The sequence below is a fragment of the Heterodontus francisci genome, chromosome 3 (assembly GCF_036365525.1).
Source record: "Heterodontus francisci isolate sHetFra1 chromosome 3, sHetFra1.hap1, whole genome shotgun sequence".
In the NCBI taxonomy this organism is placed as follows: domain Eukaryota; kingdom Metazoa; phylum Chordata; class Chondrichthyes; order Heterodontiformes; family Heterodontidae; genus Heterodontus; species Heterodontus francisci.
Genome location: NC_090373.1, coordinates 200055500 through 200068955, shown reverse-complemented (window position 1 = coordinate 200068955; position 13456 = coordinate 200055500). Strand labels below are relative to the sequence as shown.

The 13456-nt window shown below is 42.7% G+C and overlaps 1 protein-coding gene across 4 annotated transcripts in view; it reads right to left on the bottom strand.

Moving 5' to 3' along the window:
* Positions 1–13456, bottom strand: part of LOC137366082 (cullin-9) — a 413970-nt gene that overhangs the window by 85608 nt on the left and 314906 nt on the right. For all 4 annotated transcript variants that reach the window (XM_068028163.1, XM_068028162.1, XM_068028164.1 and 1 more), the window contains exons 26-27: positions 5894–6039; positions 1740–1869 (exon numbers count right to left, since the gene is read on the bottom strand). In XM_068028163.1, the coding sequence (XP_067884264.1) occupies positions 1740–1869; positions 5894–6039 (276 nt within the window). The remainder of the gene's footprint in view (positions 1–1739; positions 1870–5893; positions 6040–13456) is intronic.

The window sequence follows — 13456 nt, the reverse complement described above, 5'->3', positions numbered from 1 at the left end:
AGTGGTTGTGTTGTCGGCAAATGCAGCCTATAAAAATAGATAACACTCTTTTTAAAACCCTCAGCTAGTGTGCCTAATTGCAACATTCCTTACAAATTATCCAAATATGTGAAAACAATTTAACTGCAAAGATCTGGCTCAAACACAAAAGTGGACCCTCTATTATTTACTAATTTATGTTGTCTTCTGGGTGGTGGATTATCAGATAACCAGAAGCATGCAAATAACTAAGGTTTTCTCTGCCTCTCCCCCCCCCACCTCGATCACGATCATGCCTCCTGATACAAGATCAACAATCAGTTGCAACAGACCAGAGAAAGAACATAACAAAAGTGCTACCCAACACCACAAATGGCCTCTTGCATACAGACAGGAGTGTTATAGTTATGGGTGCTGACATCCTATGATTCCATTGTACAGAGCTGAGAGATTATAGGTAGGATATGCTGGCCTCCTATGATCCTGTCATAGAAGTGGGTGACTTAGGCCGTATGTGCTGACCTGCTATAATCACATCAGCAGGAACCACAGTGTTGATCTCTGTATAGTTGCTGACTACAGAATCAATACAGATGCTTCCTTCTTCAATTTACAGCTTACCAGTCCATACCTGTTTAAACAGGTAGGGTCTATACTGATTAAAGTCAGTAGTTCCACTGAGATAAGTGCTGTGGAGACTCCATGTGCTGGAGATCAGCATGTACTACTTGCAGGATTCACCTGTTACCTAGGTCTGGGGAGCCAAGTCCCTGGAAATCTTGCAGCTGAAGTTATGAGCAGGTATGAGGGGAAAGCTGTCAGATTAGTTGATTAATTAGATGCTGTAGCACCAACTGATCGTGCTGACAGGATCTGGTCTGAAAGAAAAACCTGCTGGCAGCGCCAATTGCTGCTACTCCCCTACTAAAAAGATATTTTGGATAGATGAGAACATGAACAGGAGCACAGATAATCACTGCTTTACTGTATATCCAGCGGCTGATCAGAAACATTAATGGGAGTAGAAAATCTGGACATCCTTGTCACATCACACATCTCCCTGATGTTGTATAGATGCAAATTTCCACCCTGCTCACTAGATTATTCAGCATCAAAAGTCATTAGCAGCTTTCAAATAAACTTTTTTTTTTAATGACAGTATATTGTATATTTTATAGTATATTTTATAAATAAAATATAAAAAAATAAAATTGTAACTAAAAATACAATCCTCTATTAGCTTCCTGTAGAAATCAACTATGGGTAATGGAACTGAGCATTGAACCAGAGGATTCCAAGCACGATTGCTGCTCTGTCTAGAGTAAGACGATTTAAGCTGCAGCAGCGCTTGAGGTTCGACTGTTCAGTTGAGTAAGCCTGGGCTCAGGACAATAAAATCATTTTTTTTTTAAATTCAGCCGTTCCTGTTTACCGTCCTGGAATTCCTGATGGGAAACATCACAGGTGTGGTGAGAATCAGGTCTATCTGTGATTCTCCTCACAGTTGACCCTCTGAATCTAGATTACTACATGCACAAAGGTTAGCTGCACAAGGAGCTGGAGGGGCTGCTAGCACCAGTACCAAAAACAGAAATCAACACCTTCAGGCACAGAAGGGAGGAAACTGGAAGAATAAAACACTTCTCTTATACAATAACTACATATCTTGCAATAGTCTGCTGCAGGAACATTGGAATTCTTTGATGGGTTAATGCCTATACAGTGAAAAGGAATGATGGAATTAGGGGGAGTGTACGTACCTTTGAGTCGATTTTTGTCTGTGCCTGTTTGTATGAGGATGTCATTTTCTCCTATCAGAGGTTCCAGTGCATGGCTAACCAGAACCGGGGACAGACCAGTCGATTTTATGATGGCCTCCATAGGAACTTCCTTGCAGGTAAAAAATCAAAAGAAAAGTGTAAAACATTTGAATCCTAAAATCTTGCAGCACAGATCATTCAGCCCACCATGCCTGGGTCAGTCTTTGAAAAAAATATCATATTAGTCTCATTCCCTTGCTCTTTCTCAGCAGCCCTGGAAATTTATCCAATTCCCTTTGAAAGTCAATATTGAATTGCTTCCACCACCCTTTCACAGATGGTGCAGCACAGATCATAAGCAGTTGCTGTGTAAATACATTTCACATCTCCCGCTGATTCTTTTGCCAATGATCCTAAGTCTGTGTCCTCTGTTACCGATCCTTCTGCCAGTAGAAACAGCTTCTCCTTATTTACTATCTAAATAAACCCTTTATAATTTTGAACACCTCTATTAAATCTCTCCTTAGACTTTTCTGCTTGAAGGAGCACAATCCTAGCTTCTCGAGACTCTCCACATAATTGAAGTCCCTCATCCCATGCACCATTCTGGTAAATCTCCATAGCACCTGCTCCAAGGCCTTACCATCCTGCCTAAAGTGGGTGCATAAAATTGGACAAAGTACTCAAGCTGAAGCCTAAATCAGTGATTTACAAAGGCTTAGCATAACTTTCTTGCTTTTGAACTCTATGTCTCTATTTATATAGCCAAGCAACCCTCTTTTAAAAAATAAAATAGCCTATGAACTTGCCCTGTTGCCTTCCAAGTTGTGTACACATAAACCCGGAGGTCTCTGTTCTTGCACCCCTTTAAAATTGCACCATCTAGTTTATATAACTAAACAGGTCAGCAGTGTTAAACTTTGCTTTTCAATACAAAACTTTATGAGAAGATTACACATTGTTGAAAGCTCTAAATATACATGAAAACCCACTTCATAATGCTACCTACAAGTATAGTACGTATTTCCAGGTTAATGTCAACACTTTTAGAATGGACTTTGCCGTAGTCAGAACCCGACACTGAAGTTTTCAAAAAGAAATTGTAAACCTCTCAGGGGTTAATCTAAATTGGCAGGGGGATTGGCACCAGCATGTCGAAGTAGAAAAAAGGAATAAGGTGCATAATGTCAGTGTTAGACAGTACTATAGAGAGAGTAGGTCCCTATTAGATGGAATCGGACAGAGGAGGACACACAGGATTACAATGCATGTGTGTAATCGCACAAAGTGTGGTGAATAAGGTTGGTGAGCTACAAGCACAAATAGTAGTGTGGGAATATGATGTAGTGGCAATAATGGAAATGTGGCTTAAAACAGTGAGGAGGGTGGCAGTATTAATTAGGGAAGACAGTGTAGTGTTGGAAAGAGGGGGATGTCCTTGGACGGTCAAGGACAGAATCCATTTGGTTAGAGTTGAAAAGCAAAAAGGGTATGATCACGCTACTGGGGGTATTCTATTGCCTCCAAATAGTGAGAGAGATAGAGGAGTAAATCTGCAGGGAAATCACAGAAGCGTGCATATTGGGGGACTTTAATTACCCAAATATCAACGGCGATAATTTTAGAATAAAGGGTAAGGGGGAGGAATGTCTAAAATGTGTTCAGGAGAACTTCCTTGATCAGTATGCTCGCAGCCCAACAAGAAAACAGGAATAATAAAAGCAAAATACTGCGGATGCTGGAAATCTGAAATAAAAACAGGAAGTGCTAAAATACTCAGCAGGTCTGGCAGCATCTGTGGAGAGAGAAGCAGAGTTAACGTTTCAGATCAGGAAGAGGCATTGCTGGATCGGGTTTGGGAAATGAGGTGGACCAAGTGTCCGTCGGGGAGCACTTGACTAAGAGTGACCATCGCATCATAAGGTTTAGACTAGTAATGGAGAAAAGCAAGGAACAAACTAAGGTTGTCTAGATTGGAAGAGGGGTAAATTTCAAAGTGATGAAAAGGGATCTAGCCAGGATAAGATGGAACCAAAGACTGTCAGGAAGAGCTGCATCGGAACAATGGGTTAACTTGCAGGAAGAAGTGCTTCAGGTACAGGTTAGGTACATTCCAACGAGGGCAAAAGGTAAGGGAACCAAAAACAAGGCTCCTTGGATGACGAGGAAGATAGAGATTATGACGAAACAAAAAAAAACAGGGTGTAAGATGTATTTCAGGTGAACTAATCAGGTGAGAACCAGGCCATGTAAAATAAGTTGAGAGGGGAGGTAAAGAGGAAAATAAGACTGACAAAGAGAGAACATGAGAACAGAATTGCACTCAACATAAAAGGGAGCCCAAAAATCATCCAGCGGCATGTAAATAGTAGGCAGGTATTAAGAGGTGGAGTGGGGCCTATTATGGACAGAGAGGGTAATATATGCTTAGAGGTACAAGGCAAGGCTAATATACTTAATGAATACTTTGTATCAGTGTTCACTAAGGAAATGGAGGCTGACAAAATATCAGTGGATTCAGAGTGATTAGAGGCAATGGATAGGATAAATGTTGAGAGGGGGGGATGGCACTAAAAGACTGACCATGCTTAGGTAGATAAGTCACCTAGTCGGGATGGCTTGCATCCCAGGCTACTAAAGGAAGTGGGGATGGAGATAGTGGAAGGGCTTCCCATAATCTTCCAATCTTCCCTGGATACAGGGAAGGTACCAGACAGAGGCAAATCTGACACCCTTATTCAAGAAAGGGTGCAAGGATAGTCCTCGCAAATACAGGTTGGTCAGTTTAACTTCAGTGGTGGGTAAGGTTCTAGAAACAATAATCAGGGAAAAGTAATCAACAGGCACTTGGAGGGCTTCAGTTAATTAGCACGGATTTGTAAAAGGCATATCATGTTAGAATAATCTAACTGAATTTTTTGAAGTAACTGAGAAGGTTGATGAAGGGAATGCGGTGGATGTTGTCTATATGGATTTTAAGAAAGCATTTGATAAAATAACACATAAAAGGCTGGATAACAAAATTGAGGCTCATGGAATAGGAGGGTGTGTCCAATTGGATAAAAAAATTGGCTTAAGGACAGAAAACAACGAGTCATGGTGAACTGTTGTTTTTCAGACTGGAGGATGGTAGACAGTGGAGTCTCCCAAGGGTCAGTGCTATAGATAAATAACTGATTTTGGAATACAGTAGAATTTCAAAATGTGCTGATGACACCAAACTTGGAAGTACGGCAAACAGTGAGGATGATATGAACCGCCTGCAAAAGAACATAAATAGGCTGAGAATGGGCAGAAAAGTGGCAGATGGAATTTAGTACTGACAAGAGGTGATGCATTTCGGCAGAAGGAATAGGGAGAGGCACTATATACTTAATGGCACAGTTCTAAAGAGTGTGCAGGAACAGAGACCTGGGGGTGCATGTGCATTGATCTTTGAAGGTGGCAAGACATATTGAGAGGGTTAGTAAAGCACATGGGATCTTCAGCTTCATAAATAGAGGCATTGAGTACAAAAGCAGGGAAGTTATGCTAATCTTTTATAAAGCTCTGGTTGGGCCCCAACTGGAGTAATGAATCCAGTTCTGGTCACCACACTTTAGGAAGGATGTGAGTGAGTGGAACTGACTGGATAAGCTCTGTGGAGAGCCTGCATGGACTCGATGTGCCAAATGGCCTCCTTCTGTGCCATTAAAGACTCTATGACTCTATTTTCAACATAATAGATGTGTCAATTATGTTTATAATCGGAGGGCTATGATGCAATCGTATTTTATCAATATTTTAAGGGTTATTTGTACAAATAACAGGTATTTAAAAAATGGTCAATACCAAATCGTTAAAACATTTCTATTCACAGTGCACATCACAGTAAACAGGCCCATCAGTTAATAAAATCACAGAGAAAGTTACACAGTAAACATCTCTTTAAATGCCAACATAACTGCTTATGTATCAAGGTAAATTTTATTCAAAATATGTCATTTGTCACATCACCATGACCAATACAGAAGTGGTCAGTTATGAGCAAGGTTTAGATGTAGGACACATATGTGGATGCAGTGCACAGGAGATGTATGCAGTACTGAGAATCAGCAATGATGCAGCAATAACTTCTAAAATAGTTTCCTCCAGTATGAACAGTGCTGGCTTACCTCCTGTTCATTAAACTGCAGCAGGATGTACATTTGCAGAGTGGACACATGCAATGTCAGCGATCCGTAGGAGATGACAGCATGTCCCAGCCATGTCCACTGTAACCGCCGAGGCTTTGTGCTATTGAATCCGTATACATTCTGACCTGGGAGAGCAAGGACAGAAGTCAGAGACTGGACTTTTCACTAATGGATTCGAGAGCACCTCTACTACGTACAACTTTCATTTCTACAACACTTCCCACTGCAGGGTACAGGAAGGCTTCTTAAAGCTGAGAGTAAATACTGATCAGAACAGGGAAAGGAAAAATAGAGCAACAGAGAATGCTGGAAATACTCAGCAGGTCTGGCAGCATCTGTCGAGAGGGAAAAAGTTAATGTTTCAAATTCATGACCTTTTATCAGAACTGGGAATGCTTACAGCCACATCTCTTTCCTCAGCAACTGTCTCCAGCTCTGACTTATTCCACATGAATTCTAACTGAAATTCCATCCTTCATGTTTCGGATCCTCCCAAGATTATAGATATTCAGTGTCCCTTGAAGCCGTATCCAGAGATCCGCACTCAATGCCATGCACTGCCACATACACGCTCCTTTAGCAGCACCGCCTCACTATCTCAAAGCTGTCCTGGTCCGCAGTTCCATTTCATCCTACACTTTAACAAAACCTATTTCCTTCCTTTCAGGTGTTAAAGGCTGAGCTTCAACAACTCCGTTACCAATGGTCCTCCAGATCCTGCTTCCCCATCACTTTCCTCTAACCTCATCCCTTCTAATAATCTCACCCTTGCCGTGTTTTCATGATCCCCTCCGACCTTCCTCTTTCCGATCCTGAATGATCAGTCATCAAAGATCTTAGCTTCATCCCGTAATGCCCCCACCTCAATGAATTGAGCTCACATTACACTGAGCTCTTATTCTATCACCTTCATCTCCACACCCACTTCTTTGGCCAGGAGTCTTCCCCCACCCCAACAAAGTACAGCCTTACTCTAGTCTTCAGAATTCCCTTTCCATCGACCTCTAATACATGACATCATTGAGAACTGCCAACGTGACACTAACCATCTTAATTTCTCTGCTCCCCTCACTCATTTTAACCTATCTCCCTCAGATTTCCATTCTCTCATGTCCAACTCTTAACATTATTAAACTTGGTGACAAGGGTATTGTTGCTGTTGTCTGGTGTACAGACCTCTACCTAGCAAAGGTTGAAAGCCAACTCTCTGACACTTCCTCCTACCTCCCATGAACCATGACTTCACCACCGAACATCAAGCCACTGTTTGCAGGACTGTAACTGACCTGGTCTCCTCTGGATACGTTCCCTCCATGGCCGGCAACCTCAATCCCGAACAGCCCGCTTCTGCCTCCTTCCCAAAATTCACAAACAAGACTGCCCTGGTAGATTCAGCCTTTAAGCCTGTTTGCGCCCCACCAAACTGATTTCTTCCTATTTTGACTTTTACTTCCCTTGTGCAGTCTTTTCCCACCTACATCCGTGACTCTCTGTTACTTCAACAGTTTCCAATTTCCTGGCCCTAATGGTCACCTCTATTCACCATGGATGTCTAATCTCTCACACCTCCATCCCCCACCAGGACAATCTAAAAGCTCTCCTCTTCTTCCTTGAACAAACCCGCAACCAACCTCCATCAACCACCACCCTCCTTCGCCTGGCTGAACTTGTTCTCACTTTGAACAACTTCTCCTTTAACTCCATTCACTTACTCCAATTAAAAGGTGCTGCTATGGGTACATGCATGCGTCCTAGCTAAACCTGCCTTTTCATGGGATATGTGGAACATTCTTTGTTCCAACTTTACTCAGGCCCCCTCCCTCACCTCTTTTTCCAGTACATTGATGACTGTATTGGTGTTGTTTCCTGCTCTCACCTTGAACTGTAAAATTTCATCAACTTTGCTTCCAGTTTCCCCGGGTCTCACCTTCACGTAGTCCATCTCAGATTCTTTCTTTCTCTTCCTCGACTTCCATGTCACCATTTCCAGGCATAGATTATTAACCAATATCCACCACAAGCCCACTGACTCCCACGGCTACCTTAACTAGACTTCCTCACGCCCTGCTTCCTGTAAGGACTTTATTCCACTCTCCCAGTTTCTATGTCCATTGCATCTGTTCTGACAATGCAACCTTCTAAAACAGCGCTTCCAATCTATCTTCCTTTTTACTCAACCGAGGATGCAACCACCACCCTGGTTAACAGGGCACTCGACCATGTGTGTTCTATTTCCCACACTTCTGCTCTCACCTCCCTCCCAGAACCATGATAGTGTTCCCCTCGTCCTCACTTTCCAGTCTCTGCGTTCAAATGATCATCCTCCGCCATTTTCCCCACCATAAAACACATCTTACCCCTCCCTCAACTCTCAACCTTCTGAAGGAACTGCTCCCTGTGCAACAGTCTGGTCCACTCCTCAATCACCCTCAACATCTCCTCCCCTTTCCATGGCACCTCCCCATGCAAGGGCATTAGATACAACACCTACCTTTTACCTCCTCCCTTCTCAATATTCAAGGCCCCAAACATGCTTCCAGGTTAAATGGCAATTTACTTGTACTTCGTTCAATTTCAATATTCCGTATTCGCTCCTCACGATGTGGTCTCCTCTCCGCTCAGTCAATTCTCCACTCAACTCCCACTCTGACCTTTTTGTTCTCTATTTCCAATGAGCTCAGCCAAGGAACAGCAAGGACTAAGCACTTTGCAGCCTTCTGGAATCAACGTTGATTGAGTTCAACAATTTCATAGCCTCTGTCCCCCTTTTTTTGGATAGCAGCTGTTGGTAATGATTCTGCTTTCCCATTCACACCTCCTTTAGGCACATCTTTTGTTCTTTTACTTGTTCCATTATCATTTTTTTGCCTTTCACTATAATTACTTTTGTCATTTAATTTCTCCTGCCTTCCACCTTATCACAGACCTTCCTGAACACAAGGTCATCGATGCTCCATGCTGAAACCACCCTACCAAGGTCATTGCTGTCCCACCAGGGGACTTCCAGCTTTAACTCTGGATTCCTTCCAACCATGTCTGCTTCCCATCTCCCATTTAATATTAGGCTTTTATGTACCCTAATTTTTCATGTAATTAGACCTATGTAACTTGAGCTTTCCAAGTCCATTTGCATGTACATTTTGGCTGCTGCTCCAGATCTGTGCCCATCACTACTTCCACCTTTTTCTTTCTTGCCATCCAGCTGGTTCTATTTTTATCCAATTGTAACCAGAGAATTATTCCTGCACTATTACCTCTGGTAGCCCCCTATTTCTCATCATTCAAAAGCACAGCATTAGTTTTCACATGTACGCTGACAACACTCAGCTCTACCTCACCACCCCTCTAATGTTGCTAAATTATCAGACTGCTTATCCGACATCTAGTACTAAATGAGCAGAAATTTCCCCCAATAAATATAGGGAAGACTAAAGCAACAGAGACTAAACCAGACTGTCCACAACCTTGGTGTCAAATTTGACCCCGAGATCAGCTTCTGACTACATATCTAGGACATCACTAAGACCGCCTTTTCCACCTCAGTAACATCACCCGACTCCGCCCTTGACTCAGCTCAATTGCTGCTGAAACCTCATTTATACCTTTGTTACCTCTAGACTTGACTATTGCAATGTACACTTCGCTGGTTTCTCACATTCTACCCTCTATAAAGTTGAGGTCATCCAGAATTCAGCTCACACCAAGTCCTATTTACCCATCACCCCTGTGCTTACTGACCTACATTGACTCCTGTAATATTACTTGTTCCTTTGATATGTGACCTACTGTAAGACTCCCAGGACTACAAGTAATATTCAAAGAAAACATGAGTTTTTATTATACTTTAAAATAGAACATATATACAGGTACTGCACAAGACACATCTAAACTGATCTAAAGAAACATAATTTTCTGTTGGGTCACACCCACAACTCCCTAGTCATATGTAATAGAGTTATAGAGTCATTTACAGCACAGGAGGCGGCCATTCGGCCCATCGAGTCCACGCCAGCTCTCCACGTTGTCCAGTCAGTCCCGCTCCTCCGCTCGATCCCCATAGCCCTGCAAGTCTATTTCCCTCAATTTCCTTTTGAAGTCATTGATTGTCTCTGCTTCCACCACCCTTGTGGGCAGCAAGTTCCAGGTCATTACCACCCACTGTGTAAAAAAAACTTTTTCTCACATCCCCCCTGCATTTCTTGCCCAAAACCTTCAATCTGTATCCTCTAGTCCTTGTACCATTAGTTAATGGAAACAGTTTTTTTCTGTTTAACTTGTCTAGGCCTGTCATAATCCTGTACACTTATATTAAATCTCCCCTCAATCTCCTTTGTTCTAAGAACAAACGCAGTTTTTCCAACCTAACCTTGTAATTAAAGTCCTCCAACCCTGGAACCATTCTGGTAAATCTCCTCTGCACCCTCTCAAGGACCCTCACATCCTTCCTAAAATGTGACGACCAAAACTGGACACAATACTCCAGTTGGGGCCTAACCAGATCTTTAAAAAGACTCAGCATAACCTCCCTGCTTTTGTACTCAATGCCTCTATTTATGAATCCACCTAACCACTCTCTCAATATGTCCTGCCACCTTCAAAGATTGATGCACATACATCCCCAGATCCCTCTGTTCCTGCACACTCTAGAACTGCACCATTAAGTCTATATTGCCTCTCCCTACTCCTTCTGCCAAAATGTGACATCACTTCCTCTGGTGATCTTCACTTGCAACTTCTTAAGATGGTCCCTGCTTAAGGTCATCCCACATTCCTTTTTTCCCCAAAGATAAAAACATATGTACAATATACAATGATGTTGCAGTTTGGACTAACTATAAATTATTAAAACCAAATGCTATTTACAGTTAAGCAAGTTTAACACTCTCGAAAACATACAGAAGGTTTGCTTATTCATTCCAATTTAGTTATCGTAAACGTCTTCCCAGAGCCGATTCCTTTGAGACTCTGTTGATTCAGGACTCTGGATAGCATGTTCTTCCTCCGTGCTCGTAGCCTCTGTACATTCATCTTCAGACTTGGTCTTCGAACATGTCCATGATACCACAGCTCTGTCTGAGAATCACACCATTGAGTGTCTGGACCTCAAATGATCTGGGCTGGTTGCATATCCTCACAACCTCTGCAGGGTACAAAATTCCTGATGCATGGTTGAGGACTCTGACCTTCTGTCCTACTCGCAATCAAGGTAATTCTGGTCCTGCTTGCCTTCATCCTCCCTTGTTCAGAAAGTTTAGAAAAATGATGACTAGCAACATCACCAATCACCAGCAATCCCTCTCGCCTTCGGGTACTTGTTGCAATGAACTGAAGCCAGAGGAGATATTCCTGGTCATAGCGCCTCTTCGCATCAAGACTCCCAAACATTTGTGTCACCCTTTACATGGACCGACCCGATACACTTTACCTGGATATTTCCTACCATCTTGGGTGCGTTACTGACTTCATGGATTGTGACATTCGTTCCAAGTCTCGGCATACTGGACATCCTGCAACAGCTGGTCCAGTTGCGTCTACAATATAAAACATTTGAGATAGTCATTCAGAGTTCTCATAGCTGCACTGTAAAGTTATCGTTCGGAGAACCATTGCAGGCAGTCAGCCTAGCCGTGGTGGGTTGTACCATAGATTCTATTTCTTTAAATACACGTCCTTCAGTATACATATGAGCAAAACATCTGCACTTGTTCCATGTCGACTTTCACTCTGAGCTTATGCTTGCCACTCTTCTGTGGGCATACAATCCCAATCATGGCGAATGCTCCACATTGCATAATCACATTAACATGTTGATCCAAATTAACAATGTGAAATGCTTGCTCGCTGGTCGTATGAGTGCTTTCTTCACCCATGTGCTTCTGACAATCTGGCTCTCTGCTGACCTGATGTTCCCGCTTGGGCTTTTGTTGCGCGTTAGCATACCTCTTGTTTGATCAGCCATCATTCCTGCATGCAGCATCTGAGCTCAGCCTTCTGCACTGCCTTGTCAAATGTCCTCACAAGCCACAAGCTTTGCACTGGTCCTGGTATGCTAGACAACAGCAAATTGGGTGAGTCAGGCCACATTTGGCTCAAGGCTTAGCAGACTTCTCAGCCTTGGTTATCATGCCAATTGTTACAGCCACCTCCAATGCTTGTAACTGTTGGAGCCCAGCCATGATGGCTTCAAATTTCCTTCCATCATTGAGTAGTGCATCCATGGTATTTCCTTTCTTCTTTTCTAGCAAGCTTTTTTAAAAGGCCTCTAGTGGGGTAGACATGATTACTAGCTCTATAACCCGTTCCAATAATTCAATATCTGTAAAGTCACATCCCTGAGCTTTGGCTCAGCACCTTGCAACAAACTGGTCAATGGACTCGTCTTACTTTTGCCGCTAGGTCATAAGCTCAAGCAAGCGTATTGTACTCGGAAATTTACCTTCACTTTCAGTTGCTGCTCCAGGAATATCGATAGCTTGCTAGGGTCCTTCTGATCCTCAGCTGACAATCCTCTGGTGTTGATCCGTTTCAGGCTTCCGTTGCCCAGTGTGAACTTGATTTTGATGGCTCGTTTCTCTGGTTCACTCATTTCTTGATCCAGGAAACACAGCTCCATTCGCTGCAATTACAGCTTAAATTCAGACCCTATGTTGGATGCCTTCCAACCTATAACTGGATATCTGAAAGCCATTGTCTGAATGATCCTGCTTTCTAAAAATATAGGACTTTTTACAGGTTCTTGTTATCACAGGCACACTTTTTGTTTCCTTTTCAAGACATTCATTTTTTGCAGGCCTGCCCCTTTAAGAGCAAAAGGCCACAGCTTTTGCTTACACAGCTGCTTTTTTTTTAAGTTGAGAGATCAGACTGTTAGTGTTGTGGAGTCTCCTGCTCACTGCACTCCTGCAGGATCTTCAGTCATTCCAAGTAGGCAGCCTGCTGTTCTTTGCTCGCTCTTGATGTGTACTTCAGAAAAAAATCAAACGTTGCCACCATGTAATGTTTGGTGGTCTTCAGAAAAAATAAATTCCAAACATTGCCACCATGTATTATTACTTGTCCCTTTGATATGTGATCCATTGCATCACGGCACACCAGAAGTGCCATGATACAATGATCATGGACTAACTCTGAAGAGTTATGAAAAAATGGGCTTTGTCTTTAAAACATTTTTTTTTTTAAAGTGAACAATGGTCCAAAATAGCTGCCGAAGAGAAAAGGGGATTGCCCTTTTGCATATTCAGATTGTCTGACAAAGACAAAGGACAAATCTTCAAAGTTAAAAGGTGTCAACGGAACCCATCCTACACCATTCCTAAAAACATTCCAGAAATTAATGTCTTCTTCTGAAACAAAGGAGGTGTGAAGTAGCCACGTCCTGGGCCATTGTGCTATCACCGTGGGGAAGAGATGAGAATGTCTCCTACTTGGTGAGAGCTAACAGTTTTACTTTAAAAAAGACAGCCAGAGACAGAGGCACTGACCCAGAAGGTGAAGCTACTTGCAACAGCTTGATTCCAGCCAAGTCAGGAAGCGCAGTGCCCT